This window comes from Mytilus galloprovincialis, chromosome 10 (assembly GCF_965363235.1).
Source record: "Mytilus galloprovincialis chromosome 10, xbMytGall1.hap1.1, whole genome shotgun sequence".
NCBI lineage: Eukaryota > Metazoa > Mollusca > Bivalvia > Mytilida > Mytilidae > Mytilus > Mytilus galloprovincialis.
The window spans coordinates 60,583,167-60,610,172 of NC_134847.1; the positions used below are offsets into that span (position 1 = coordinate 60,583,167).

Genomic DNA, 27,006 nt, shown 5'->3' on the forward strand with positions numbered 1-27,006 from the left:
ATTCCGCTCTTTATTTTATATAGATCTATAGTTTACAATTCAATAAAAAAAAAATGCATGAGACCAAGGACTTGATGACTTGCACAAGCACTTGTCTCAGAATTTTTTTAAATTTTTTTTATACCTTAAAATAAGAGATAAAAAATTCTGAGATAAGTGCCTGTGGTGACTTGTACTTAATAAATCATTGATGGTGAGACTTTAATAAATATTGCATCAAAAATAGGTTTAGGTACACTGAAATGTTTTTGTTAAATTTGTATTCAACCAATGCCAAAATTTCTTTTTTGAAATGTTGGCATAGGTGAATGAACCCCAGAAATTGTTTACATAAAAACACAGCAAATGGGTAAATCCCTTGTGTTGCTAAAAATAGAAATCACGCGTGACTTTCCGTGATAATCTGTCATGGCGGCTGATGGGACAAAGTATCCCAGGTCAGCATCGCCAAATGAGGATTACAACCCTTTGCACGACGAGACGTAAGTGCATTGCTAGTATGCAACCTCTCATAATGATAGTTGAAGCATTTGAATATTTATTTTTGTACATCTTTGAGAATTTTTCATGAATTCGAATGCTTAAATCGTCTGTTTTACCACATTCCTGAACTCGAGAAACGGGCCAGAAATACTACGTATTCTCGTATACTATGTACGGCATAATGGAATCGTAATCAACACATGCATTATCACAATGAATATATAACCACTTTGTTATCAATGAAGTATACTCAATTTGTTAATTAAACGCAAACAATAGCAACAGACATACAAATTACATATACATCTTACAGTGCTCTTAAGATTTTTTGTGCATGGTCACAGGCACTTGTCTCAGAAAAAAAATTCCTATATACCTTATTATAACACAAGATACTTAACTTGCATTTTAGAAAAATGTCAGGTGGTGACGAAGTTCTGTTATATGCCCCTTTAAAGGCTGTCAACCCCGCTAAAACTTGTTATATCGTAAATCTAAATTGATATATCTTTACAATGGTGTATAACATGCCTACATTTGTTGTCGGAATCATCCGTAGCAATCCTACCAAAGTATGTCAATCGTAATAATTTTGCAAACCGCTGAAGAATTGGCAATAAACGCGTCACGTCTCCTTGTATATCTCGGTTTCCGATTGGTCAATTCTATGGGAAAGTCTAAATGATTCTCGGAGTTATCTGATCTTGTTTCATTTCATACGTAATGTCAAGAGAGAGTCTGCAAGACATTGACGTCATGGGAAAATTTGTAACTTATTAGACATACCACAAACAACACTTATTAGATTTTTCACGGTATATTATACAACAGTGTTCCAGCTAGGTTTTCAAAAGGGCAGGGTGCCAATCCTGAAAAAGGGCATTTAACGCGCGATATGATAATATGAAAAGGGCATATTTTAATAAAAGATGTTAATCAAACATTTGTGTTTATTCATTGAATCACAGGTTATGCAAGAACAACATCAGTAGCCCCTATAGAACTCTATCTTTCTACTTTTAAGGCTGAAAAACTTGTCAACCAGCTTGTCACACAAGTTTTTTTATCATTGCTTGGCACAGTTGAACTTTATAAGCAGTATGTTTTGAAAGGTGACCTGTTTTATACTGTTTCTGTGGTCTGCCACATTTTACCAGTTTCACCTTTCTACCCCTGCTGTGCTTAATGGCAATACAGCACAAAACAACTGTGCTCAGTAAATTCACAATTTTAGGATATAAAGCAACAGTGAAAAATTGTATCAAAAATAAAGAATACAGAAAAAGATGACCAAGGCACCCTACCAACACTGTTACTAAGACCCTCTTTAACTTTTCCCATAACTCGAAATAAATACCTAAACATATATATTCTTAAGCAAGATACATGTAGACATATTTTAGAATATGTAAATGGGTTACTCAATGCTAGGAAAAAAAATCAGATTGAGTTATCTTTCTTTATTCGGGTGTGCTCCTTCTTTGGAGGATTATAAACAGTACGTAAATATGATGTAAAATGATCACAATATGGCGGCTGATTTTGTTATTTTCGTACCAAAAATGAAGGCAGTCAATGACAAATACGTCTGAATTTTCTGTTTATTTTACGGAAAACAAGAAAAACAATGTCTTCAACGAGTTTATTATGGTTTTCCAACTTACTGTCATTACGTTTCCTCCATGAAACTACGGTAAACATCGCAAATTATGCCCAAGTTGTTGTATGCACATTTCTTCAAAGATAATTGCCGACTGACCGATTTTATTTGAATGACTTAATGTTGATGATCATTAATGACCCATCCGATAAACGGATTACCTATAACAACAGATTATGACACCAGTTGTAACCATTGATCAGAATGGGGTCGTAAACACAGTCATACACTTTTCCCCAGGTAAAATTTAGTAATAAGCGTATCATATCAATACGCACAAATTAATATGCAATCGATCTTCAAAAAAGGCAGGGCGCCCTGGAAACTGTAAAAAGGGCACAGGGCGCCACTGGGAAAAGGGCGGGCGCCGCGCCCTCTGAAAACGGCCTAGCTGGAACACTGTACAATTTTACTAACTGTATGATAAGTTCTATTCATACGAAAACTAACAGTTTTTTTAAAACAATTTTTATAATAAATTATTTACTGCGGACGTGTATTGTCAATTCTTCAGCGGATTGCAAAATTATTACGATTGACATACTTTGGTAGGATTGCTACGGATGATTCCGACAACAAATGTAGGCATGTAATACACCATTGTAAAGATAATTCAATTTAGATTTACGATATAACAAGTTTTAGCGGGGCTGACAGCCTTTAAAGCGGCATATAACGGAACTTCGTCACCACCTGACATTTTTCTAAAATGCAAGTTAAGTACCTTGTGTTATAATAAGGTATATAGGAAATTGTTTTCTGAGACAAGTGCCTGTGTGCATGGTCTATTCTTAAACTTTAGGGTCCCAACCCATATAGAGCTACAAATGTATACTAAACTATCCTTTACTCCAAACCTTACCCTACCCCATACCTAAACCTAACACTAGCTCTAAACCCTAAAACCTAACCCTTAGTTCTAACCTAGAACATTCCGTAACCTAACAATAACCAAGAACAAACCATAGCTCTGAATCGAAGTATAGTGACCCTTAAAGTAAAAGAAGGCCAAACGTTGATGAGAATTTCACACCTTCATGCAGTCGCCGCATACAGTCTTTTCTGGAACTGTTGGACTGTAAAAACAAAAATCAGGTAGTCCACGGAATCCCTATTGGTGGTCGTGATGATGTCTGACTACCAACTGAGTGAAAGCAGGAACATATATCATGTATATTTTGACTGGACTTGACATTACTTATTGTAGCTAATTTCATCGTCAGGTCATAGTTAATAAAAACACAATACGGAAATGGACATGTGTTCAAAACATATTCGTTATTAAACTTATACATGTTTTAATTTCTGATAAATATCAATAAAATGTCATTAAAATTAATTAAGTGTTACAGTGCTGCAAGTGTATATGTATCTAACTTGTAATCTGTCACTTCAAATTTGTTATAAACCCATTCATTTCATCACAGAATGCAAACAGGATATAAAAAAATGGTGTGGATTGCATTCCCACATTCACAAAAGCGTATCATTTCCATTGTCATATATGGGTAAAACTTTCCTGTTGACTGTGTGAAAATTCGATGAGCTACAAATGTAGCATATTAAAATATCTGACACATGGTCATGATGGTAGTTTCAAAGATGAAAGGAGTAATCCACAAGCATTTAGCAAATTTATGAAAGTACATGCACATTTTACTTTCATAGACAATAATAGGGAACATGTACTGCCTGACCTTAGGCTTTCAGTAATGTGCAAAATTTTATAGAAGAGAATAATTTTCTTTAATATCTATACTTCTGTGCTACATTGTATATAGGGAAGTCTGGCCCTGTAAGCGACTGCACTATGAACTACATGTAAGCTGAAAAATCCATTGTTCAAATTTTGCTTATTCTCAAAGCATTTTTAAGTAGAAATCTAATAAGGTTCACTCTAACAGTTGTGAGTTTAATAGAATTATATGAAACAATGCAGTCTGCGACGTTAAGCGGTAGTCTGAAGCCAGTGTCTAGTTTAAATAAGCTCGGACTAGTCAACATACACTGCTGATAGTCCGACCGGTCTAGTGCTTATCTGTGTGCACTTTCTTAATCGTTACCGTAAGTTAACGCAGAATGTCAATCAACGCCATCAATATTAATAAACTGATACTCTCTTCCTTGCAAAAATTCCGTAAACCAGTTTTGACGGTCTCCCTAATAACCGGTTGTTCAAAATGTTTACAAAACAATTTACCTGCGAAATCAATTACATGGTGAAAACTTCAACCCTGATTGATTACAACAGGTAACATTATTAGATAAAACATCAACCTATGTTTTATGACCCCAATAAATGGCCAACATCTCAAGATTGAATACCCAATAAATGGCCACCATTGGATGTTGACCATGCAAGAGGGTGGACATAATTAAGAGAATGTCACAGGCTGTACTGTACTTAGTAGTACAATTGATTGAGTTAATTAATATCTCGGGTGAGGGTCCTTTACAGCAACACAAAATGTGGAAATTTTTGGGATGAGTTAAACCGCTGGACCAAAAAATTAAAAATAAGTGACATTCAAAGGAAGATCTGAATAAAGTTTATGAAATTGAGGAAGAGAAAAGTATATATAAAAAATTCTGGGGACAAGATCGTGAATGGTTAATCCATCAGTTGATCCATCATCAAAGATGGTTGCCAGGGGGGACAACAGTTAATACAGGATTTTATGGACAATACATACATGTACAGATACATTTTGTACTTCTTTGAGAGAACTACTGAATGGATTGCAACCAAATATGGCATATTATGAATTATGAGGTGCTGACTAAATATTGTTACTTTGAAGCCGATCCATAATCCAAGATGACTGCCAGCTAGGGGACTTCATTACCCAATTTGAAATACATACAAATGGCTCTAGAGGTACACTGAACGAATGAAACCAAACATGGCATAAATGTTTCTTATGCAGTGCTGATTTAGTGTTCAAGATTATTTTTAATTACATTTTAAATTACAGGGCCAATATTAAACCAAATTTGACATCAATCATTATATCTGCTTTGATTTAAATCTATTTTAATTTTTTTACATGATTTCCAAAACCAAAGTAGAATCAGGTGAGTGAGGGGCTCTTGAGAGCTTTTAGCAATGTTTAGTCTAAACAATCGATAACACTGAAACCAATTCTTAGGTGGGGTGTTGACATGTTAATGACATGATGACCTTTAAAAAGTTTAAATTTCTGAGCACATTCATTAAGTCCTTGTTTTACTGGCACTTTTTCAATATATGTCTTTTTACGATGTGAGGTTTGATAACTAAATATATTTGAATTATGTTAGGACTTCTACAATTGTTTACATACATTTTTTTACACATGAATGTACAATAATAAATGATCTGTTGTATTTATATTTTAGTGAAACTAAATTTTTCCACCAACAAAGTCATGATGCAGACATTAGTGAAGAAGAATTCGAAGATCAGTTCAATTCCGTTGAATCTCTACCAGACAATATGTATTCCAATATGGTGTATGGCACAACACCACCCGCCCATCCAAGGGGTGCAAAACTTGAAAAAAGCAAAAAACACTCTAATCAAAGGAAAATGTCATACAAGGAGTATATGGCTACTAAAAAGAAACCTCAGCCAAAAACTCCAGTCAACATTATAAAAGATCAGTATGCAGACAATCCGGTATTTTGTAAACTCAGTGGAGTTGATTCCGATGACAACCTTGAAAGGGATTTCTCACAAGATTCAGAAAAGTTGAACAAAGATAACCGAAGTACTAAGAAAAAAATTCTGAAAACTTCAAGGAGTTATGATAGACATTTGAAGGCTACTTCTGGTGACTTGTCAAATCTAGATACAAATACGGCAGATGTTTCTTTGACAACGTCTGGTAGATTTTCATCGACCAACCCTCCAAGGATTGACTTGTCGGGAAGGTTTTCTTCCTTAATAAATAGACCATCACCTCTGACAATAACTTTGACAAATTCGCTAAATTTATCCAGTAGCTTGAACAGTTCTTGGGGTCCATCAAAGCCTGATAGCAGAAGATTATCTGTAGTCTGTCCAGATTGTCCAAAGGACAGAAGTGATTTCTACAAAATCTTCTCTGCTCTTATTCAGATGGGCTCTCAACCTAAGAAGGAGAAAGATCATAACAGAAAAGATAAATTTGGAGCATATCGTCGACAAATAAGCTCTGAACAAGAACTGTGGCAACAGCATTTTGTGGATTATCTCTGGTTAGTAGAAATGTTACATGTATGTCTATTCAAGTGAAAACCACTATTTCTTTAAAAATGTTGTAATATTGTTCATGATGTACAAAGAAAACATTTAAAGATGTCAATAAGATTAAATTGATAAACTAACCAGTGTGAAAACAATATGTGACTAAAAAAAATGAATTGAAATTTTAAAATACAAATGTTAAAAAACTGATTAGTTAAAATTACCATTCATCCTTTAATTTCTTGATAAGTTGAATTTAATTGTTAACTAGAACTTTTGATAAGTATAACAATGTTACATTGCCCAGAATTTCATGTTTTTAATAGATTTATTTGTCCTTACTACATTTTTGGTACACACACACATCTTCAACTTTGTACAGTTCAAGCAGTTGAAGTTGCCTATGATACATTTACATGTTATTAAATGTGACTTATTTCTTAGATTATCTTGTATAGAAATATTTGCATAGCTTTTTCAGGGTTTTACATGTGCATGAATGTTTTACAGGCTTGAACTACGAATGGAACACTTAGGTTATACTAGTTTTAAAGACTTTGAAGATAATCTAAAATTAGAGAAAGCAAGAATTCCACAAGTTCTGGAAGACATCATGAACTTTAAACTTGACAATAAAGATTTTATACAACTTTGTGATATACCTGTGTATAATAAAGATGCCAGTCATGACCTGTCCTCGCCCGAAATACTTTCATGTGAAAATAATTCTATAACCACGGAAACCATTAGTTTTCAAAAATTGGCAGTTAGCCAAGTGGAAGAATTATTAGACAAGTTAGACCAGTGTGAACAATTATTTCCTACTTCAAGAGCATTTGCCAAAGAATATCCACAGTATGGTAGTAAAGAGTTTACCTTACAGGTAAAATCATTATACCTGTGGTTAAATATTACCAGAGATCTTTGTCATAAAATGAAACAATTAGGTAAGATGTTGGGTGTTCAATACATTCCAGATATTGACTGGCCAATGATGGACTTTGAAAGTCCACGATGGCATGAAACAAAATCAAGTGTGTCTTTTCATCGTGAGAGTATACCAGAAATCCGTGAACCAGATTCTAGTGAAAGTGAAGACGAAGGTATTGCGAACAACAAGTTGTCTCCTGGCGATTCAAGTCATTCCACAAAACGTGTTACATTTACAATGGGTTCAGGGAAAGCCAGTCCCACAAATGATGTGCCAAAAGATACTTCTACCCCATTAAAACCAAGTATTAGATATTATTCTACATCGTCCACTGATTTGTCACGAGTGTCAAGTGAAGCTAGTATAATGGACGATTTTGCAAAGACAACAACATTTGTGTATAGGAAGTTTGTAGATAAAACACTTAAACGAATGGGTATGAACAAAATGTTGTTAAGATTCCGTGAATTGTTTGATAGAACGTTACAAAGGGCTCAGGAAGCTTTGCAAAAACCATCCACACTGTCTGCTGAAGGACAATCACCAAAGGTAAGTCTTATAAGTCAATAGGTTCTCTCCACCTTATCTTCTAATGGACAATATAAAAAAGAAGATGTGGTATGAGTGCCAATGAGACAACTCTCCATTCAACATGTTCAAATAACAATTAAAAAATGTAAACCATTATAGGTCAAGGTATGGCCTTCAACACAGAGCCTTGGCTTACACTGAACAACAAGCTATAAAGGGCCCAAAAAAAAACTAGTGTAAAACCATTCAAACGGGAAAACCAACAGTCTATATATATATATAAGAACAAGAAACTAGAAACGCCTACAAATGTATAAATTATATAAACAAACGACAAATACTGTACATAAGATTCCCAACTTAGGACAGACCTGTGCACATTAGGTCATAGAGAAATCCAACACTGCATGCTGTAATATAAGGTCCAAATTGTTTGCTAAAGGAAATTTTGTAGTTAGATCGTCAAGTCATGCAATACAGTTTATGTGCCCTTCATGCATGTCATGTGACCGAAGTCATAAAAGTTTTAGATAATGCATATTTTAAGGTTTTTCTAGTACGATGACACCCAAGTAAGTTACATGTATACTTAACATGTTGAAGAAATTCCCACTTAATGTCATCGATAAAATGAAATACAATTACCTGTTAATCTTTGCAGAAAATATATAGATAAGATATTTTTGACAATATACATGTAGATATACATTGTGTAGATACAAGTCAGATAATGCATATATTTAAGATTTTTTTTTTGTATAACACACTTTGGAAGATATTCTTTTCTTAGTTATAAGTTTTATCAGTTTACACATGTAGGAATAACAAAATGATTTTGAGTAGTAGTTGTACATGAAGCCACAATAATTCTCTAGCTAGTTGCTTTACAAAATGTACATGTATATTCACAAATTCATTTGTAAATTGTATTTGTTGAACTTTTGCAGTCCTCAGGAGATGATGCAAACACTCAAATGTCCACGTCTCCAGCTGCTTTGGACTTCCTCTGTGTTCAGGACTTTCCTCATAATACACCAGTCCATCGTAGTTCTAGTATAACAGATTGTGGAGTATGTAGTGAACAGTTTCAAAAGATGGGTTTGCCATCATTTAGACCAAGTTATCTTTTTCTATTACAAGTGTTTATGGATGTTATTCATGAGGCCTTGAGATTACGATTGGATCAGAGACCTATGGGTGAGCCTTCTCATCTCAGTATTAGACCGGTAAGTATTGGATCAGAGACCTATGGGTGAGCCTTCTCATCTCAGTATTAGACCGGTAAGTATTGGATCAGAGACCTATGGGTGAGCCGTCTCATCTAAGTATTAGACCGGTAAGTATTGGATCAGAGACCTATGGGTGAGCCTTCTCATCTCAGTATTAGACCGGTAAGTATTGGATCAGAGACCTATGGGTGAGCCTTCTCATCTCAGTATTAGACCGGTAAGTATTGGATCAGAGACCTATGGGTGAGCCTTCTCATCTAAGTATTAGACCGGTAAGTATTGGATCAGAGACCTATGGGTGAGCCTTCCCATCTCAGTATTAGACCGGTAAGTATTGGATCAGAGACCTATGGGTGAGCCTTCTCATCTCAGTATTAGACCGGTAAGTATTGGATCAGAGACCTATGGGTGAGCCTTCTCATCTAAGTATTAGACCGGTAAGTATTGGTTGAAGGAATAGTTTTATGAGTTACTAATACAATGTTTAGAGCTTGAGTGACATCCTGAAACTCTCTTTCAATTTTCAAAGTTTGATTGTACCATCCACAAAAAAAAAACCACAATGACTGTCATGCATAGTACCAAAGTAATAAGTAGGTAATTTTAAATTTTAAATCTACTCTACTAGCATTACTACATGCATGACATGTATGTCTTGTAACATATAAACTTTTTTGTTTTGCATTTTGTAATTGTACATGTAAATAAGATAGTTATAGCTCACGAGATAAGTGAGAAGAAAATATGACCTTTTGATCATACAGGTACATTGTTGTTTAAACCACCAGACTTGTCAGACAATTATCACTTAGCTCAAAGATTAGACCAGGAAGTTTCAATTCAACAAACAATAGCCATTCTACATTCTACATGTTCTACAGTTCTTAATTTCAACAAATGACATTATAACAAAACAATGTATTATTTGTCATTTAGATATATGCCATGAGATTGTTATTTATTTAATAACAGCTATTTATGAAATTATTTTGTGAAGAAATTTGGAGATTGTATTTCATGTACAGTGTAGCCTACATGTATTTTAAAAGTAGTATTGCAAAAAAATCTATTTTTCTGCAACTTATATCATGCATGTAAAACTTTTCAGTTATATTTATAATTAATGAGGTTACTTTTGTTGAGGTTATAAAAACAGCTGATTCTGCATTTTGTATTACATCACTTCATCCATGTGAAATTTATTAATAGGATGTTTTGTGTCTTTTGAAAGTTGCCAATTGCAATGTGTTGCGTAGCAACATAATATAACATGATAAAGACACCATGAGGTTAGTTATTAAAGTCTCTGATCCTTAAGAGTCAATTGCAATTAAATTCATAATGAAATTGTTGTAAATGAATTGAATAATGCGACGTGAGCTAGCTTTTTGTTGTTGTCAATGTCCCACATAACAATACAAAATTACAAAAAAAAAGATATCTGCTGTCAAATATTAAAATTTCTGCTACTCAGATGCTGTTAAACTGACCAATATTTTTTTATTCAAACTAGATCTTTAAAAAATCTTAATTTCTCACTCTTTTTATTATACGACCGCAAATATTGAACATTTTTTGGTCGTATATTGGTATGACGTTGGCGTCATCGTAATCCGAAGACATTTGGTTTTCGCACTCTAAGACTAACTTTAGTATAAGTAAATAGAAATCTATGAAATTTAAACACAAGGTTTATGACCATGAAAGGAAGGTGGGGATTGATTTTGGGAGTTTTAGTCCCAACAGTTTAGAAATAAGGGGCCAAAAAGGGCCCAAATAAGCATTTTTCTTAGTTTTCGCACAATAACTTTAGTATAAGTAAACAGAAATCTAAGAAATTTAAAATAAGGTTTATGACCACAAAAGGAAGGTTATGATATATTTTGGGAGTTTTTGTCCCAACAGTTTAGGAATTAGGGGCCAAAAAAAGGTCCCAAATAGGTATTTTTCTTGGTTTTTGCACAATAACTTTAGTATATGCAAATAGAAATCTATGAAATTTTATAAACACAAGGTGGTTTATGACCACAAAAGGAAGGTTGGGATTGATTTTGGGAGTTTTGGTCTCAACAGTTTAGGAATTAGGGGCCAAAAGGGTCCAAAATTAAACTTTGTTTGATTTCATCAAAAATTGAACTATTGGAGTTCTTTGATATGCCAAATCTACATGTAACCGTGTATTTAGATTCTTAATTTTTGGTCCCTTTTTCAAATTGGTCTACATTAAGGTCCAAAGAGCATGAAGGGTCCAAAATTAAACTTAGTTTGATTTTTACAAAAAATGAATTCTTGGGTTTCTTTGATATGCTGAATCTAAACATGTACATTGATTTTTGATTATGGGCCCAGTTTTCAAGTTGGTCCAAATCCAGGTCCAAAATTAAATTTTGTTTGATTTCAACAAAAATTGAATATATGACAATGTATGGGGTTCTTCAATATGCTGAATCTAACCATGTATTTAGATTTTTTATATTTTGGCCCGGTTATCAAATTGGTCCACATTGAGGTCTAAAGGGTCTAAAGTTGAAAATTATTTGATTTCTTGGGGTTCTATGATATGCTGAATCTAACCATGTATTTAGATTTTGGATATTGGACCATAATAGGTAAATGTCCAATTTAAAAATTTTAAGTTTTTAAAATTAAGTTCTTAGACCACATTCATTCTGTATCAGAAACCTATGTTGTGTCAACTATTTAATCACAATCCAAATTCAGAGTTGTATCAAGCTTAAATGTTGTGTCCATTCTTGCCCTAACTGTTCAGGGTTCGACATCTGCGGTCGTATAAAGCTGCACCCTGTGGAGCATCTGGTTTAGCCATGTATTTACTATTCAAACCAATAGTTATTTATAACCAGAGTCATGATAAGCATGATAAGACTTTCAAAGAATTGTTAAATTTCTTTTATATTGAAATTAATGAATTTTCTTAAAACATTGATTGATCATGTTGATATTACTTTAAATTGGCATGTTTTATGGACAGGGCTCTCACACTACTTCAGAATCACAGGGAGAAGTGACTTTTCTTTTTAAAACTAATAGGAAGAAGTGGTGTGATTTGAAAGAGAAGTACTCCTTGGCATGCTGCGCTTCAATGTTTGGATTAACCTTACAATACTTTTCAAGTGTCACAATAGTTTAAAGTATAATATTCTTTTGTTTACAGCTTTTGAGAGAATGTAAAGATGTTCTACAAGGTGCTGTGATTGTTAAACAGTATTATCAACACATGGTGTATGCTGTGTTTGCTGAAGAGGAAATGATGGACTTGGAACAGTTTGATCAAGACCTGAGAAAAATGCTTGATGTACGTACATGTATATCAACTCGCCTGATTAAAGAGAGATTTCTCCTATGAAAATGTATGAGAGGCATGACATGACTTAAAATTTTTCAATTTACAATCGAATACCTCCAAACAGCCATTTAAGCTTCAAGGAAGTGAAAAAGGGCATTTAAGCTCATAAGTACACATTCAGACAATGCTCAGTAGAGCAAAACACTCATTGTTGATTAAATTACTTTCGTGGGTTCCAATTTCGTTGATTGAGAAATATTTGTGTTTTCGTTGATTTTTAATTTCATGGTTTTAGAAAAGTGCAGATATTCTTTTTTGAAATTTGTAATTCATTGCACATTAAAATTCATGGTTCCCCTGTTACCATGAAATCCCCAAAAATTGGTATCCAAGGAATATTAATTAATTCTCATGTATGAGAGGTGCATAGGGTCTGTCCTCTCTGGCTAAAATTCCCCATTTGAGATTTCCAAAGTTGACATGTATGTGTTTTGAAATATTAAATATGCATCAGATCTAAAAACCCAAATTCAAATACTCTTTAAAAATATTATGCCTAAAAAAATATATGGTAGTTCTCCATTGAATACATTTGTTATAAGATTTTCTTATATATGCTTAGAGGTTACTCAGTATATATTCTGTATATTGAATTTGGTGTACTTATGCTGTGAAAGATCCATGTTAATTAATTAGCACCTAAGTAAAGGTTCATTCAATATTATCTTCTTCATCTTGGATGTGCATGTCTATATTGAAAAAATTATTCCATATCTAATTATTTGAAAAGTTCATATGAAGTTCTTTCACTTCTAATAAATTTTGAAAGCTTTCACGATATAAAAAGTTCACACGAAGGTCTTTCCCTTATAATAATAAATAAGAAAAGCTTTAAAGATATAAAAAGTTCACATGAAGGTCTTTCCCTTCTAATAAATAAGAAAATCTTTCAAGATATAAAAAGTTCATAGATTTGGTGTTTCATATGTCAATGTTTGTTTTCAATCTTACAATATTTATAGTTTTTAATAGTCCTCTGTCTTTTAAGAAGAAAAGTACACTTGGTATCAATGTTGAAAGTTTTATACTTTAGTGTAGTTTTCCATACCTAAGGAATTTATTTTTATTCAGAAACAAAAAAAAATTGAAGCTAATTGTCTATATTGCTCAAGGAACAAGATTTTGAGCAGTATTATTTATAAAAGATTTCATAATTTATTTTTAGTGCTCTATGAAATCCTAATCATACATTGCTTTAATTTCTCCACTTTTTGGTAAACTAAGTTCCTGACTAAAAAAATTTACAATCAATTCAATGAAGACGTTCTTTGAAATATCACTTCTGATGCTTGCATAGGGAATAATTTAGGAAATTTACTCAGTACAAAAAAGGGACAAAGGAACATCACAGACCAAAAAAGGAAATTTACAATAGGAAAAACATCTTTTCTGTTGTAAAGGAGTAGGGGCAATAAGGCCCTTATTTGGCCCAAAACATGCAAAAATTACTGCAAATTTAAAAGTCATCATACATATTCTTAAATAAGTGAAAACTTGACTAAGTTACAAGGTATTCAGAAAAAACAAATTTGACATTGAACAAGTCACCATAGCAACAAATCATGACTTAAGTTGCATATTTTGTAAAATTTCGTGATTTTCCTTATTTTTCATGAAATTTTAAGTATATTTTATATCGAAAAAGTATGTGCGCACCCAAGAAACAACTTATACTTGGTGAGATTATGTCAATAGTTTTAATAAAGTTTTGTTAAATTATTTTGTTGTTTCTTGGCCGCGCACGATGTTTCCATAATAATGATAATGGAAATAAAGATAGTAAACTGCATAAATTCTGTATTTTTAGCTCACCTGACCTGAAAGGTCAAGTGAGCTTTTCTCATCACTTGGCGTCCGTCGTCCATCGTCCGTAAACTTTTACAAAAATCTTCTCCTCTGAAACTACTGGGCCAAATTTAACCAAACGTGGCCACAATCATCCTTGGGGTATCTAGTTTAAAAAATGTGTCCGATGACCTGGCCATCAAACCAAGATGGCCGCCATGGCAAAAAATAGAACACAGGGGTAAAATGCAGTTTTTGGCTTATAACTCAAAAACCAAAGCATTTAGAGCAAATCTGACATGGGGGTAAAATTGTTTATAAGGTCAAGATCTATCTGCCCTGAAATTTTCAGATGAATCAGACAACGCGTTGTTGGGTTGCTGCCCCTGAATTGGTAACTCAAAAACCAAAGCATTTAAAGCAAATCTGATGGGGTTTAATTGTTTATCAGGTCAAGATCTATCTGCCCTGAAATTTTCAGATGGATCGGACAACTGGTTGTTGGGTTGCTGCCCCTGAATTGGTAATTTTAAGGAAATTTTGCAGTTTTTGGTTATTATCTTGAATACTATTATAGATAGAGATAAACTGTAAACAGCAATAATGTTCAGCAAAGTAAGGTCTACAAATAAGTCAACATGACCAAAATTGTCAGAGAACTCCTTAAGGGCATACCATACAGTTACAGGGGAGGTAATGACGTTGCTAACGTAAAATGTTATTTTCGCGACGTCAAGCTGTGACATATTGGGAAAAGATGCATTTTTTGACTGATTTTTATCATTCAAACTGATTTAATTTGAAAGCGAGTGCATGGACCCCTATTTTTTAAAATGACATTTTGTTTCATTTTGCAGGGAGATTATGTGAACCAAATTTTATAAAACTGTAACTAGTGCAATTTTTTTAATGTTGATAAATATACAGCAAAAAAATAGGTTTTTTTCTCAATTCATGACCATTTGATGAATATGAATTACTTTTGAATAAAAAAATGCATAAATTTTTAGGATACTTATAAAATACAGAAATTACAAATTATTTAACAAAAAACAGTTTGTGGTTATCTTTTAAAACAAAAAAGTTACGGCTTTTTTTCGAATGGGAAAATACGGCCACAAATCCGAATTTTGAGCATATATACAAAATTTTGACCTCATTTAGCTCAAAAAGTAGCACATGAAGGTATACTTTTTATTACATATTTGATTTAATCAGGCAAAAAATAGCCTATATGGAAATATTCATCAAACTGTATATACGGGATCAAAACTGTATCCTATGCCCTTAAGGAGTTATTGTCCTTTATAGTCAATATTGAACATCTTTTCATCATTTTTGTAACTTGTACAAAAATCTTCTTTTCTAAAACTATGGGCCAAATTTAACCAAAATTGGCCACAATCATTACTATAGTCTGGCTCAGGGGGTCCTGTCTGCCTTAAAAACGTTATATTTTTTTTACCGCTATGATTTAAATCATTTGACCAAGAAATTACATTCGATAACTGTCCATCCATTCCATTTAACATTATTTATTAACTAAGCGCTCCATTGATCATCATGTACCGCCCACATTCCGATCCTTACGGAGGTTTGACATGGTTATGCCGTCCATTTTCCGTCTCCTGGAAACAACAGGGAGTCGTTATTGTGATTTTTACTTCGACAGTTTCCGCTATTTCCGTACCATTCCGTCAACCAATCAGCGAAACCGTTAACTTCCATCTTCTTCGCGTGGTTTATGTAGCAGACACGCCCATCAAAAAATCAGAAACAGTAACTGAGATTGAATATGCATGTTCACATAAAGTTGTCATTCTCTCTCTTGCTTTCTCCTCGATTTTTGTGCAGAAAAAAAAAAAAAACTCGTGAAATTAATGTAAGTAATCAGATATTAACTAACTCTTATGTAACTTTTAGCATTTATATCTAATTGCATGTGGGGTATATTTTAATGGTTTTCTTATCACTTTTGCAGATGACCTTAATGATGCTTACCTCTTTATTTTTATTTTTAAATTATATATATATTGTAGAATTCGTTCTGTTTATACACACTTTTAAAACTCTTACAGTCCCAAATAATTATCAAAACCCTATTTTTTCGAAGTAAAGTGCATATTTTCCGCATACTCTGAATACACATTCAAGACCTTATATGCCTTTAGTGATGTCTTTGACTTTGTAAACATTAAGTTTACATAGTTGACATTATAAACACATTGTTATTCTATTTTCAAACTGTACCGTTAAAGTATATGACGTCATTAAAAAAATAGTGTTATTTGTGACGTTTATGTCTAAGACGTCGAAATGAAGTAACCTGCAGGTACTTGAAAATACCCAAATAAATGGAGTTCACATCGTATCAAAATCATTACATGTATACGCAACTGAGCAATATGCCGTGAATGAATAAATTGGCGCATAATAATTCATTTATTCATAATTTTATGATTATTTTTATATTGTATTATAAAATGTTTTCACGTTTCACGTATGCCATCCATCCCGACATTTGGGCAATATTTTTTTCAATAAAGTCCAATTATTTTTACTTTGCTAATACTTGAGATTTGTCAGTCGACAGCATGGAGAACATTTCAGGCTGCATGTTGGAAATATCAACCCGGAGGAAACGGTCTACTAAAAACCTTACTAAAAACCTTACTAAAAACCTTACCCAGAATGAATTAGAATACATTAGGCATACATCTTTATAATTCGTCTTAAAAACACGACATAAGATTATTTATGTGATAGGTGTTACATTAAAAACTATTCAACTATCTAAATAAAATCAAACTTGAGAATGACCTACTCCTTGAATTCTCATTTAGATTTCCATGCAATGTTTATTTTTTTTTGGGGGGGGGGATAATAGCAAAAATCAGCGAAATATCAGATGGAGAAAAGAATCTCGGATTTTTCTTTTATTACAAACGTACCTCAATGTGGAATAATATTTTGCCAACTTAAAACAAAGTATCTCCAGTTATTAAGAAATTGACACTGTAAAACAGACAAAGTTGGGATGTAAAAGATATATAAGAATATGTGCTATAATTGCCAATGAGAAAACTCTCCATCATAGTCATAATTAGTATAAGTCAACCATTATGGATCAAAGTACAGACTTAAACATGAAGCATTGGCGCTTCCAAATATTGAATAGACAGTGTTAAACCATTAAAACAGGACAACCAACCGACTTATCTATATGAATAATGCAATTATTTTTACAATTTACTCAAAAACGACCACATTTACCCTACTTTTTTTTATATGACAATTGGCTTGAAGTTTATTTGTTTATTTTAATGAAGAAAACCACCGACGTTTTTTTATAAACCAGATCGATAAACATGCAGCAAATATGTAGTTTTTTTTAAATCAATTGCCTTAAATCAAAATGTACGTGTAAGGGTTCAGCTGATCCAGTGTCCTGCCAACTTTATAAATCTTATAAATTTGTTAAGAACTTTAACGACAGACTGTATGTTATGTTGACTGAAAGAAAAACTAGGTCCATTTATAAGTAACATACAGAAAACAGGAAATATATATTTTTCAAAATTTCCTGATACTAGATACTATTTTTTTATCATAAACAATTAGATTCTGACCATGTTTGGTAGAAATCCAGGATTGTTTCAGAAAGTTATTAAGATTTTAAAAACTTTACAGCCGATTGCATAGAGTGTGTAGACAAAGGTAATATCTTTTGTTAGCTTGCTTTATAACTGAACAGTAAGTCATTATAATGTTAGGCAAACTACCCTCCTTTAAGATTGATTGATTAATTTTTGGTTGCTTAACGTCCAGTGGCAAATATTTCATGCATATTCAGGACGAGAACAAGTTTCACAATAAATACTATAGGTTGGTCTTGAAATAATAGAGGTCATCTGGGATGATGGTCGGGGAAATGTGGACAGCCACTGGAAAATAAGGGTATATTGGATAGGGACAGAAATTTTGCCTTGCAACAGGCCACCTACGGACCCCTCAAAGAGTTGTTGCAAGGGTTCTTAACGTGCAAAGAGCGTGGAACTCTCTTTACACGAGGCATCGGATTTAACGGTCCCAATCTGACCGGAAGTGACTGCGAACTTGATACATCCCGCACAGCCAAACGGACGCCCCACTTCGGCAAGCGTTTTACTGCCGGTCAGAAGAAGACCAAGTGACCATATTTCTATTCCCCAGTCACTCTTGGGGTCCCTCCTTTAAGAGTAGACTAGCCCGACAGATAACCAATCTAATGAATTTGTTTCACCAAATATACTACCTTTGTCTTCACACTCAATGCAATCAGCTGTAACAACAAAGTGAATGTAATGTTAATTGGCAGGAAAACTAAGTCTTTTTATGATTAACATACGGACAAAAAAGTGGTTTTTTTTTTTTTTTTTTTTTTTTTTTTTTTTTTTTTTTTTTTTTGTTTAGAAAATTTACTTCTGGACACTACCTGTATCTAATGATCATAAACAAGGTTGTGTCTAAGTATGGGAGAAATACATGGTAGTTTATGAAAGTTATCAACATTTAAAAATCTTTACCAGCAGAGTGCATATTTGTGGACGTCTCAACCGCCGACAGCAGAATGCATGTTCGATATCTCTCTCTCGAAGGCTCGAAAAAAATGAATTATTAATGAAGAATTGTTACACAAATGCAATTATAATTTTGTAACGAACACATTCATAAGTCTTCACCGAAATTTACATTATTTTTATGTTTATGTTTCGAACGATGCACAAAAATAAGGAGATGTATTACGATTGCCATTGACACAACTGTTCAAGAAAGGCCAAATCAAAAAGATATAAGCGGCAAATATAGACAGCCACACGACCTTCAACAATGAAAAATAGTCGGTTTTAAAAGGTCCCGCCCCGACATGAAAAATAAGAACCAATTCAATTATTGGTATATTAGAAAAAAAAATTATGATTATCGGATAAAAACTAACGTTTTATCAAACAAAATATATTCTATTGGAGTCTCAATTCTTTCGCCTATGTATTCATTCGCAAAGGAAAAGAGTAGCCTCCGTAGCAGAACAACTTGAAAGTACTCCAGTCATTTTCTTTTAAAAATCCTGGAGAGTAAACAAAGTTCTATTGATAATTACTTTTTAGGAATTAATCTTTTAGACATACATATAAAAACGTTGAGGTGGATTCGCAATTATGGACGTCATGAAAAATGCAAATTAATCAGAGAAAGTGACGAATGTTGATTTTTAGATACAGGACTGCAACAGTTATGGTAATCTTCGGTGAAGAAAAGAAGGGGCATTTACTATATACAAGGTGATAGAACGTGCCACTAGAATATATAACAGTTTTATGCTTGGAAATATGTGAATCGCTTGGGAAAACTATTAGAAATATATGATAAGATCAATAAAGTTCCCATAATCTCTTCGTCCGTCATCTTTCTTGGTGTTCCAAGCTGTATTTTTTCAACCAATTTTCTGTTTTTTGAAACTTTAGTACCTGTATTACACTGTTACATTACATACCACATTGAACTCAAACAATATGAGAAACGGTAATATTTTTACGGAATGTTTGAAAAGGTAAACATTTTTAAAATATAAATTATTTGAAAAGGATGGGGTAACAGAATCCTAATGGCACACTTGTTTATTCACAAAATGCCTATACATGCATCTGCCTTTAATTTTCATTTTCTTTGCCAAAACACGTAGTTCATAGCTGGTTGCAAGTCAAAGTCAGCATTTTTCATAAGAGTTATTTCCCTTTGATTACTTTGCGTAACGTCGCGTGAACTTTGATGACGTTAATCTATTCTCCCAAACAAATCATCCGGAAAAACAATGGCTTCCACTGCAATGTTAATTTCCCATAGAGAACTTTTTAATGCTTCGTACACGCATTTAGACAGTTTCGGAATGACAAGAGGTACGTGAAACGTGTTGTAATTTTATTTTCTTTAAGAAAATCACTGTTTAAAACAAATATTTGCTCAAATAAAAAAATAATCGCAATTTTTTGACGGACAGCAAAGCTTGAGCCAGACTATAGTGTATCTCTTTTTAAAAAGTGTCTAATGACCCTGCCTGCCAACCGAGATGGCCGACATCAGTAAATACAGTAACAGGTGAGCGACACAGGCTCTTCTGAGCCTCTAGTTTTCATTGTTTTTGTGAAAACAGTACATATTATGACGTAATTGTCATCAGATAAAAACATTTGTTTTTCATTTATATTTCTTATTTTATTATGCATTTCTAAACATTATGTGCCAATTTGAAATAGTTATCAAACATTTTATTTTCTTTGGCCAAAACCAGGTCTTATTACTCCTTTATTTTATTGAGTTTCCAGTTTGGGTTTGTATTGTGGATATCTATTTTTTTGTAGTACAAAATATCCTTTATTTATGTTTTCCCTGATTTTAGAATAAATATGTATAACGACAGGTATTTACCTTTGTATTTTATAGGAATATTTAACATACCTACAGACTTGGTTGTATATGTTACAAAATCTCCCAGAAGCTTCAAGGAGTCTTAAGAATGTACTTGATACTGAGTGGACATTTACCAAAGGCATTTGTCCTTATATTATTGGTGGTGAGGCTGAGGCAGGAAAGAGGTTTAGGTAAGGTTTGATGAGGCAAGATAAATCAGTAGTGTCAATTTGAAAATTTTGTAAATTCATTCAGAGTAATATCATTATTGTTTTTATGCTCTGGATATTTAAACCCTTTAAAGGGTAACCATACTTTCATATGTCAAACCATTCTACCACCAAAAATATGAAACATAATAAAAATAAAAAATCACGACTAAAGACATTATATACACTTTTTACTTAAAATTTGTGATCTCCACAGTCATTGTACTCATGTGTAATCTATTGTTTATCCAACGATTAGTTTATAATTGTTACAGTAGCTTGTTTATGGTTACCATTAATATTCTGTACATGTCTTGTAGGATTTATTTAACTTGGTACCTCTTTTACTACTTTTTATCCTATTGTGTATCATGCCCTGTTCTAGCTGATGATTGGTTTAATGAAGTCTTTAGGCAGATCCTGAGGGGCCCTCCCCTCTCTCCTTTTGTGGGAAAAATTTTGTTAATTATATTGGGAATCACTGAAGGATGCTCATCCTCTCTTATGTCAGTCAGTGGGCCCATCCTTATAAAAAGTTCTGGATCAGTCACTGAAGTATTTGTATTTTATTGAAGATATAAACAAGATTATTGAGAAAATTAGCATAATTCCATTTGTAAACATTTGTTGCCAACTTCAAAATAGAAAATTATAAAATGATGATGATTTATTTTTAACATTTCAGCACTTTAGCCAGCAGTCTGTTAAATTCTATCGTGGATTTCATGGAGACAGGTATAGATGATTTCACAGCCTCTTTATTATATGACTGGAATATGAGAGACGATGCAGATGAGGATCTAGATGAAAATGGTGACGAATATGCAGATGAAGAAGATGAAAATGCCAATGCACAATTTATTTCACGTGACACAGATGATGACAGCTTAGATCCTTCAGATTGTGAAAATTCTAGGAATGATCATGTTAAAAGAATTCAGGAACTGAGGTATATTTTGGCTCTTTATTCAAAATATTGAATAAGGAAATACCTCAGTCCGTTTGGGTTAATTTGAACTTTTGGGACACAGTACATACATGTTTATCTTATGTGCAGGTAAAGATAGTATCTTTGGTTTGCTTGCTTGCTAGATGAACCATGAAAATCATGAGCTACGATACTACGTTCCTTGGGGAAGAGTCATAAGTGAGCAAAATGTAAGGTTTAACCATACCTAAAAATGATTTCATGGTTCATCTATCAAGCAAGATAGTCAAAGATACTCTATCTTATAAGTTATATGGTTCGCTACTGACCCCATACGGATCCATAGAGGGTAAGTAAAATTCATAGGGGGTGAGGCCGGAGGCCGAATCCCCTATGGATTTTCTTCACCCTCTATGGTTTGTAGGGGGTCAGTAGTTAACCGTAGAACGAATTTATCGCACACTGGACTTTTTCTGCTGCGTTATGTTGAAAAATAAACAATGATACACAACATCGATAGATGACGTTACCATTAACGCGTCATGAACCCCATATGAAATCTACTAACCCCATACGGTCTCATAGGGGGACACCACGTGACGGCGTTAAACCAATCACAACGTGATATTTTACCTGTGGTGTGATATTTACATATATACAGTCAAGCCAATGTGATGGAAACCATTAAAACAACATAAAAACTAACAACTAAACTGAATTAAAACCTAACAAACCATGATCAAGTAAAGTTAATGTAACACCTTTATTGTACAATACCTCCAATCCAATAAACCAGTTACCTTGATATGTGTCTTATTATAAAGCAATTACATACTTCATACACATAAAAAAAAACAATCATCTTTATGTTAATTTTTTTTCAAACACTGCTTAATTAAATACACATTTCATATCAATTCATCTACACTACCTAGTTTATAAAATTTGTACACACACAAGTTCATAAAATTCATACCCACATACACACTCATAAAAAGTACAAATACAGTAATAGGTCAATATCAATCTACAAATTGTTTTAGTCATAACTACAAAATTCATGACCTGTTTAGCATAATGCTTCTGAATTTGAAAACATTGATAAAAGAAAGTCCTAGTATTTTAACATTTATATTGTAAGCTTTGATAGTATTTAGATTGTGTGGATTGTGATATTTTGTATCTTGTATTTTCTGTTGTTTGTAGACATTCATTCCAGCAGACCTCCAGAAACTGTAAGAAGTTATTTAATGAAGCACGAGAAAGAGCAACCAAAGCCTTAGGTTTTGCTAAAATATTAAGAAAGGTAATAAAAAAGTAATGAATAGAAATATACAATAACTCTTTATGAATTTGGTGCATTTAAAGAATTTTCTGGATGTACTTTCATCAGGAATATTCAAACCCAAAAAAATTGAAGACCAAAGATGTTGAAGTAGAAAGCAATGATTATCTTCAGTTAGCTTATGATATCTTTTCACATAGATCCTACATTTTAAAAGTATTGCACATATAGGGTTTTTAGCAAAGTGGAATAATTTATTGTTAAATTTATTTAAAGAACTTTTATAGGTCCATTTTAAAGATAAACTGCAATCAAGGAATCTTATTAACGTTTTATATATGTTGAAAGGTACATATTAAAGGTAGCTGTTCATGAGATGAATTTTAGCTTATTTCAATATTACATGTCAGAGAAAATGTTCAAAGGATTGATTCATTATCAGTTATTTATTATTTCTAACTTGCACCTTTATATACATTTTACTATGTTGGTATACTTTTACATTAAGAGTAATGGTTTATTTTTTAGGATCTTGAGATAGCAGCAGACTTTAACATTATAGTCAACACAGCTGAATTAATGGATAAATTGAAAGAAACAAATCATGCCTTGGTAAGGTTATACTCCATGGAAAATTCTAGGACTGAAAAATAGCATTACAGAGATATTTTAAGTATTGTAGATTCATTTTTGTTGAGCCTGTGACTTTTGTCGCAAAAGTGAGACATAGATATGCTACATTCTGTTGGCGACTGCAGCGGCCACAAATATTTACTCTGTGGTTTAAGTTTGACAATTTTAATAACTTTCTTAAACTATCCTTGGTTTCTACCAAAGTTGGACAGAATCTATGGTAAGTTAATACTCCATAGAAAAATTTAGAACTGAAAAATAGAAATACAGATATATTTAAAGTATTGCAGATTCATTTTTCATAGTTACAAAGCTTTTGTGAATACACCATTTCCTGTTAAAGCATATTCTTCTTTCAAACCTAAAGGAAATTCACCTTTGGTGATCACTTAAATTTCTGGTTCTTCTTGACCCAGGAATCCACAAAAAGTAGTTTCCTATAAAATACATTCAGAATCTTGTCTATCTTTTAGGCTGGACACCATCTAATTAACTATCAATATGACCTCAGAAGACTGATGACGGTCACATAACCAGATATAAATATAAACATAAATATAAATAGACAGCAACTTGGTGCAATTGGATTTTCTAGGTCTGTTTGATTTCAAGTTTTTTCACATCGGTTGAGAATGAGCTTCTTTTATTGTATAAAAAGGTGTCACATGACATTTATTATTCTTCAGTAATAAATTCCATCTGTCATTAACAGAACAAAACCGGTCGTTGAGGGATTTTTACATGATAATGACAGCTGGTGGGGCGTGGTTTCCATCTGTTAATGACCATAGGGACGTGGTTTCTTTGTTAATGACTGTTGGAGCGTGGTTTCTTTTTTAAGATAGATGTCCCTTCAATAAACATGTTCCTATTTTCAATATTATATCCAAGTTGTTGAATTGTTTACCATATGTTTTGGTATATTATAAAATTATAGAGAACTTGATTTAGAATTCATATACTAAAAATTGCACTACAATGAGTGGCAGTATTACTACGACTGGTCTTCGCTCTTTGCCATAGAAATCGTACAACTACTCAAGTTTGCTTTGGACATTTTGAATTTATGAGAATTTTCAAAACAGGGTTCCTCAATGAAATAAACATAATAGTTCTTGAATAAGTGGTCATTATTGTGATATATGGACAGCCTGTAGGACAGTGGTATTGACCGTGACAGCGACCTCGCCTTTGACTCAGTCATTATCACTGTCTTAGTCAATACCACTGTCCTGTGGGCAGTCTATATATCATGATAATGACCAGTTATTCAAAGACTATTATGTAATTATAGGTTAAAATATTAAGTTTATACATTTTTACCTGTATAGAAATGAATTATTCATCAGCAGTGTTTCTATGCTTAAATGACAAAATTATACCAAGTTGGGTGCTAAAAACGAATTATTTCATTTTTCACTTTCATTAATGACTGAAACAAACAAATTCATCTTCTAATTTGTTTCTATCTTATTGCTAGTCACTGTTTAACACATTTTTGTCATTACAACTTAAGTGTAAGATACATGTATGTGTTATTGTTTCTAAGTAATGCTGAATAAGGCTTATCTAACAGATTAAAAATTTCTTGAAGGTCCCTCTTCTGATGGCTTCTTTTATTGTCAGAGGTCATAGGTTCAATCAATGGTCAGGCCAAAGACTAGAGTAATGGAAGTTAATACTGATCTGAAAATGTTTGTTTTATAGCTATAAATACGTTACCATCATAAATTCTGAGTGTAACCCCAATTGCGTCATAGGTCAGATGGAAAATCCCTACTAAAAATAAACGTACTCTCACTGGTCCGGACATATACCCCTGTTTGCCCATATTCTTCCATTCAATTTCCATCTGCGACATCGGTCACACGTGCACATCAAGTTTTACAGATTCAACAGAGAAGTGTTTAGTTTTTTTTGAATAGCTTAATTGCTTTTCATATATATTGTGTATTTTATTGGAAATATATTCCCTTGTTTTGTTTAAATTTCTAAACAAATTATTTGTGTTTTTTTTACTAAAGTAAAATTTATTATGGACTTTAATTTGAATAGTCCGTATGTAAGTATTCCTGGTTCGGACTATCTCTTAGATGGGTCACTACCTTTAAGTCCCCCCCAAACTACCAGTACATTGACCGGAGTTTCGACAACGGTGTCTGGTAATGCTACCTATCCGACCCTTTCACAAGGTTCGGCCATGCATTTTGGGGGGGTACCTACGTCAACTTCGGTGACTCATACTTTATCTAGGCCTGTTAATTCAGCGGGTACTATTAGTTCTGTCCCAGGTACAGCTATGGGCTTGAACTTGCCAGGTTCTAGACCCCCATTATCCTATTGTGGGTATATGCTTCCCAACACGGGCACACAACCTTTACCCTCATGGTCTCAGCCACCTTGGCCACAGTCTTACCCTTATGGTGGGTTTATGCCAAACCAACCTGGTTTTTGGCCTTATAGGGACAATTTCTATGGTCCCCCTTCTGGGGTAGCTACTGCACCACCTTTAGCTCCTGCTCTACCTGTAGCAGTATCTTTGACTTCTGCAGTAGCTCCTTCTACCACCGTACCTGACTCTCAAGCTTCTAGTTCTTTTCATGGTACTCAGGTTTCTGATCATGCATCACCTTTGGATGGTTTACAGAAGTTACTTTTGGACTTTGGTGAGTCTTTCAAGGCTGAATTTAGTACTCTATCCAGTCGTATGACTCTACTGGAGAATAGAGTTTCTTCTCATCAACCTTCTCCAGCTAAGTCTGTAGAATGTGATGAGAGGGAGGATGACGAGCTTTCTGTTTCTCCTGGGAGTCATGAAAGGGCTTTCCTCACTGATGAGGATGTTGAAAGTTCTTCTTCTCCCAAGGTATCGAAGACGGCCCCTGAGCCTTCTTCTAAGTCAGCTCAACAACCTCCCACCAAGGAGACTGAGGATCCTCCTTCCTTGAAGGATCTTAGGGATAAGGTGTATACCTTGATGAGGGATGAAGCACATATCCCTTTTGCCTCTCCTTCCAAGCCGAAGAAACCTTCTTCAACTTTTGAAGCTTCCTGTGGTATTTCTCAGGATACTGTGACTTCTCACAATTCTTTTCCTGAATCTGGCCATATGGCTTTTGCTTTACAATTTATTAATGAAGGTATCGCTAATTCTGCTAGTGAAAAGGTTGCTAATAACAATGTCTCAGGATTTGGAATGTCATCCTTTTCTGATCAGGTTAAGTACAAGGATTTTGATATCTTTGATTCTTCACTGGGTAGACTTGTTCCCAGTTGTGACAAATCTATGTCATCTTTATTGGGAAAAAAGC

General features: G+C 33.5%; 1 protein-coding gene across 6 annotated transcripts in view; it reads left to right on the top strand.

Annotated features, from left to right (window-relative positions):
* Nucleotides 1-402: 402 nt before the first annotated feature.
* LOC143048018 (mitogen-activated protein kinase kinase kinase 4-like) overlaps nucleotides 403-27,006 on the top strand; it is a 65,972-nt gene continuing 39,368 nt past the window's right edge. For 4 of the 6 annotated variants that reach the window (XM_076221441.1, XM_076221443.1, XM_076221442.1 and 1 more), the window contains exons 1-9: nucleotides 403-482; nucleotides 5,522-6,361; nucleotides 6,861-7,830; nucleotides 8,760-9,038; nucleotides 12,217-12,357; nucleotides 20,674-20,831; nucleotides 21,535-21,798; nucleotides 22,984-23,083; nucleotides 23,591-23,674. In XM_076221441.1, coding sequence (XP_076077556.1) covers nucleotides 409-482; nucleotides 5,522-6,361; nucleotides 6,861-7,830; nucleotides 8,760-9,038; nucleotides 12,217-12,357; nucleotides 20,674-20,831; nucleotides 21,535-21,798; nucleotides 22,984-23,083; nucleotides 23,591-23,674 — 2,910 coding nt within the window. In that variant the 5' untranslated portion in view covers nucleotides 403-408. The other 2 variants (XM_076221445.1, XM_076221446.1) reach the window with 2 other exon arrangements.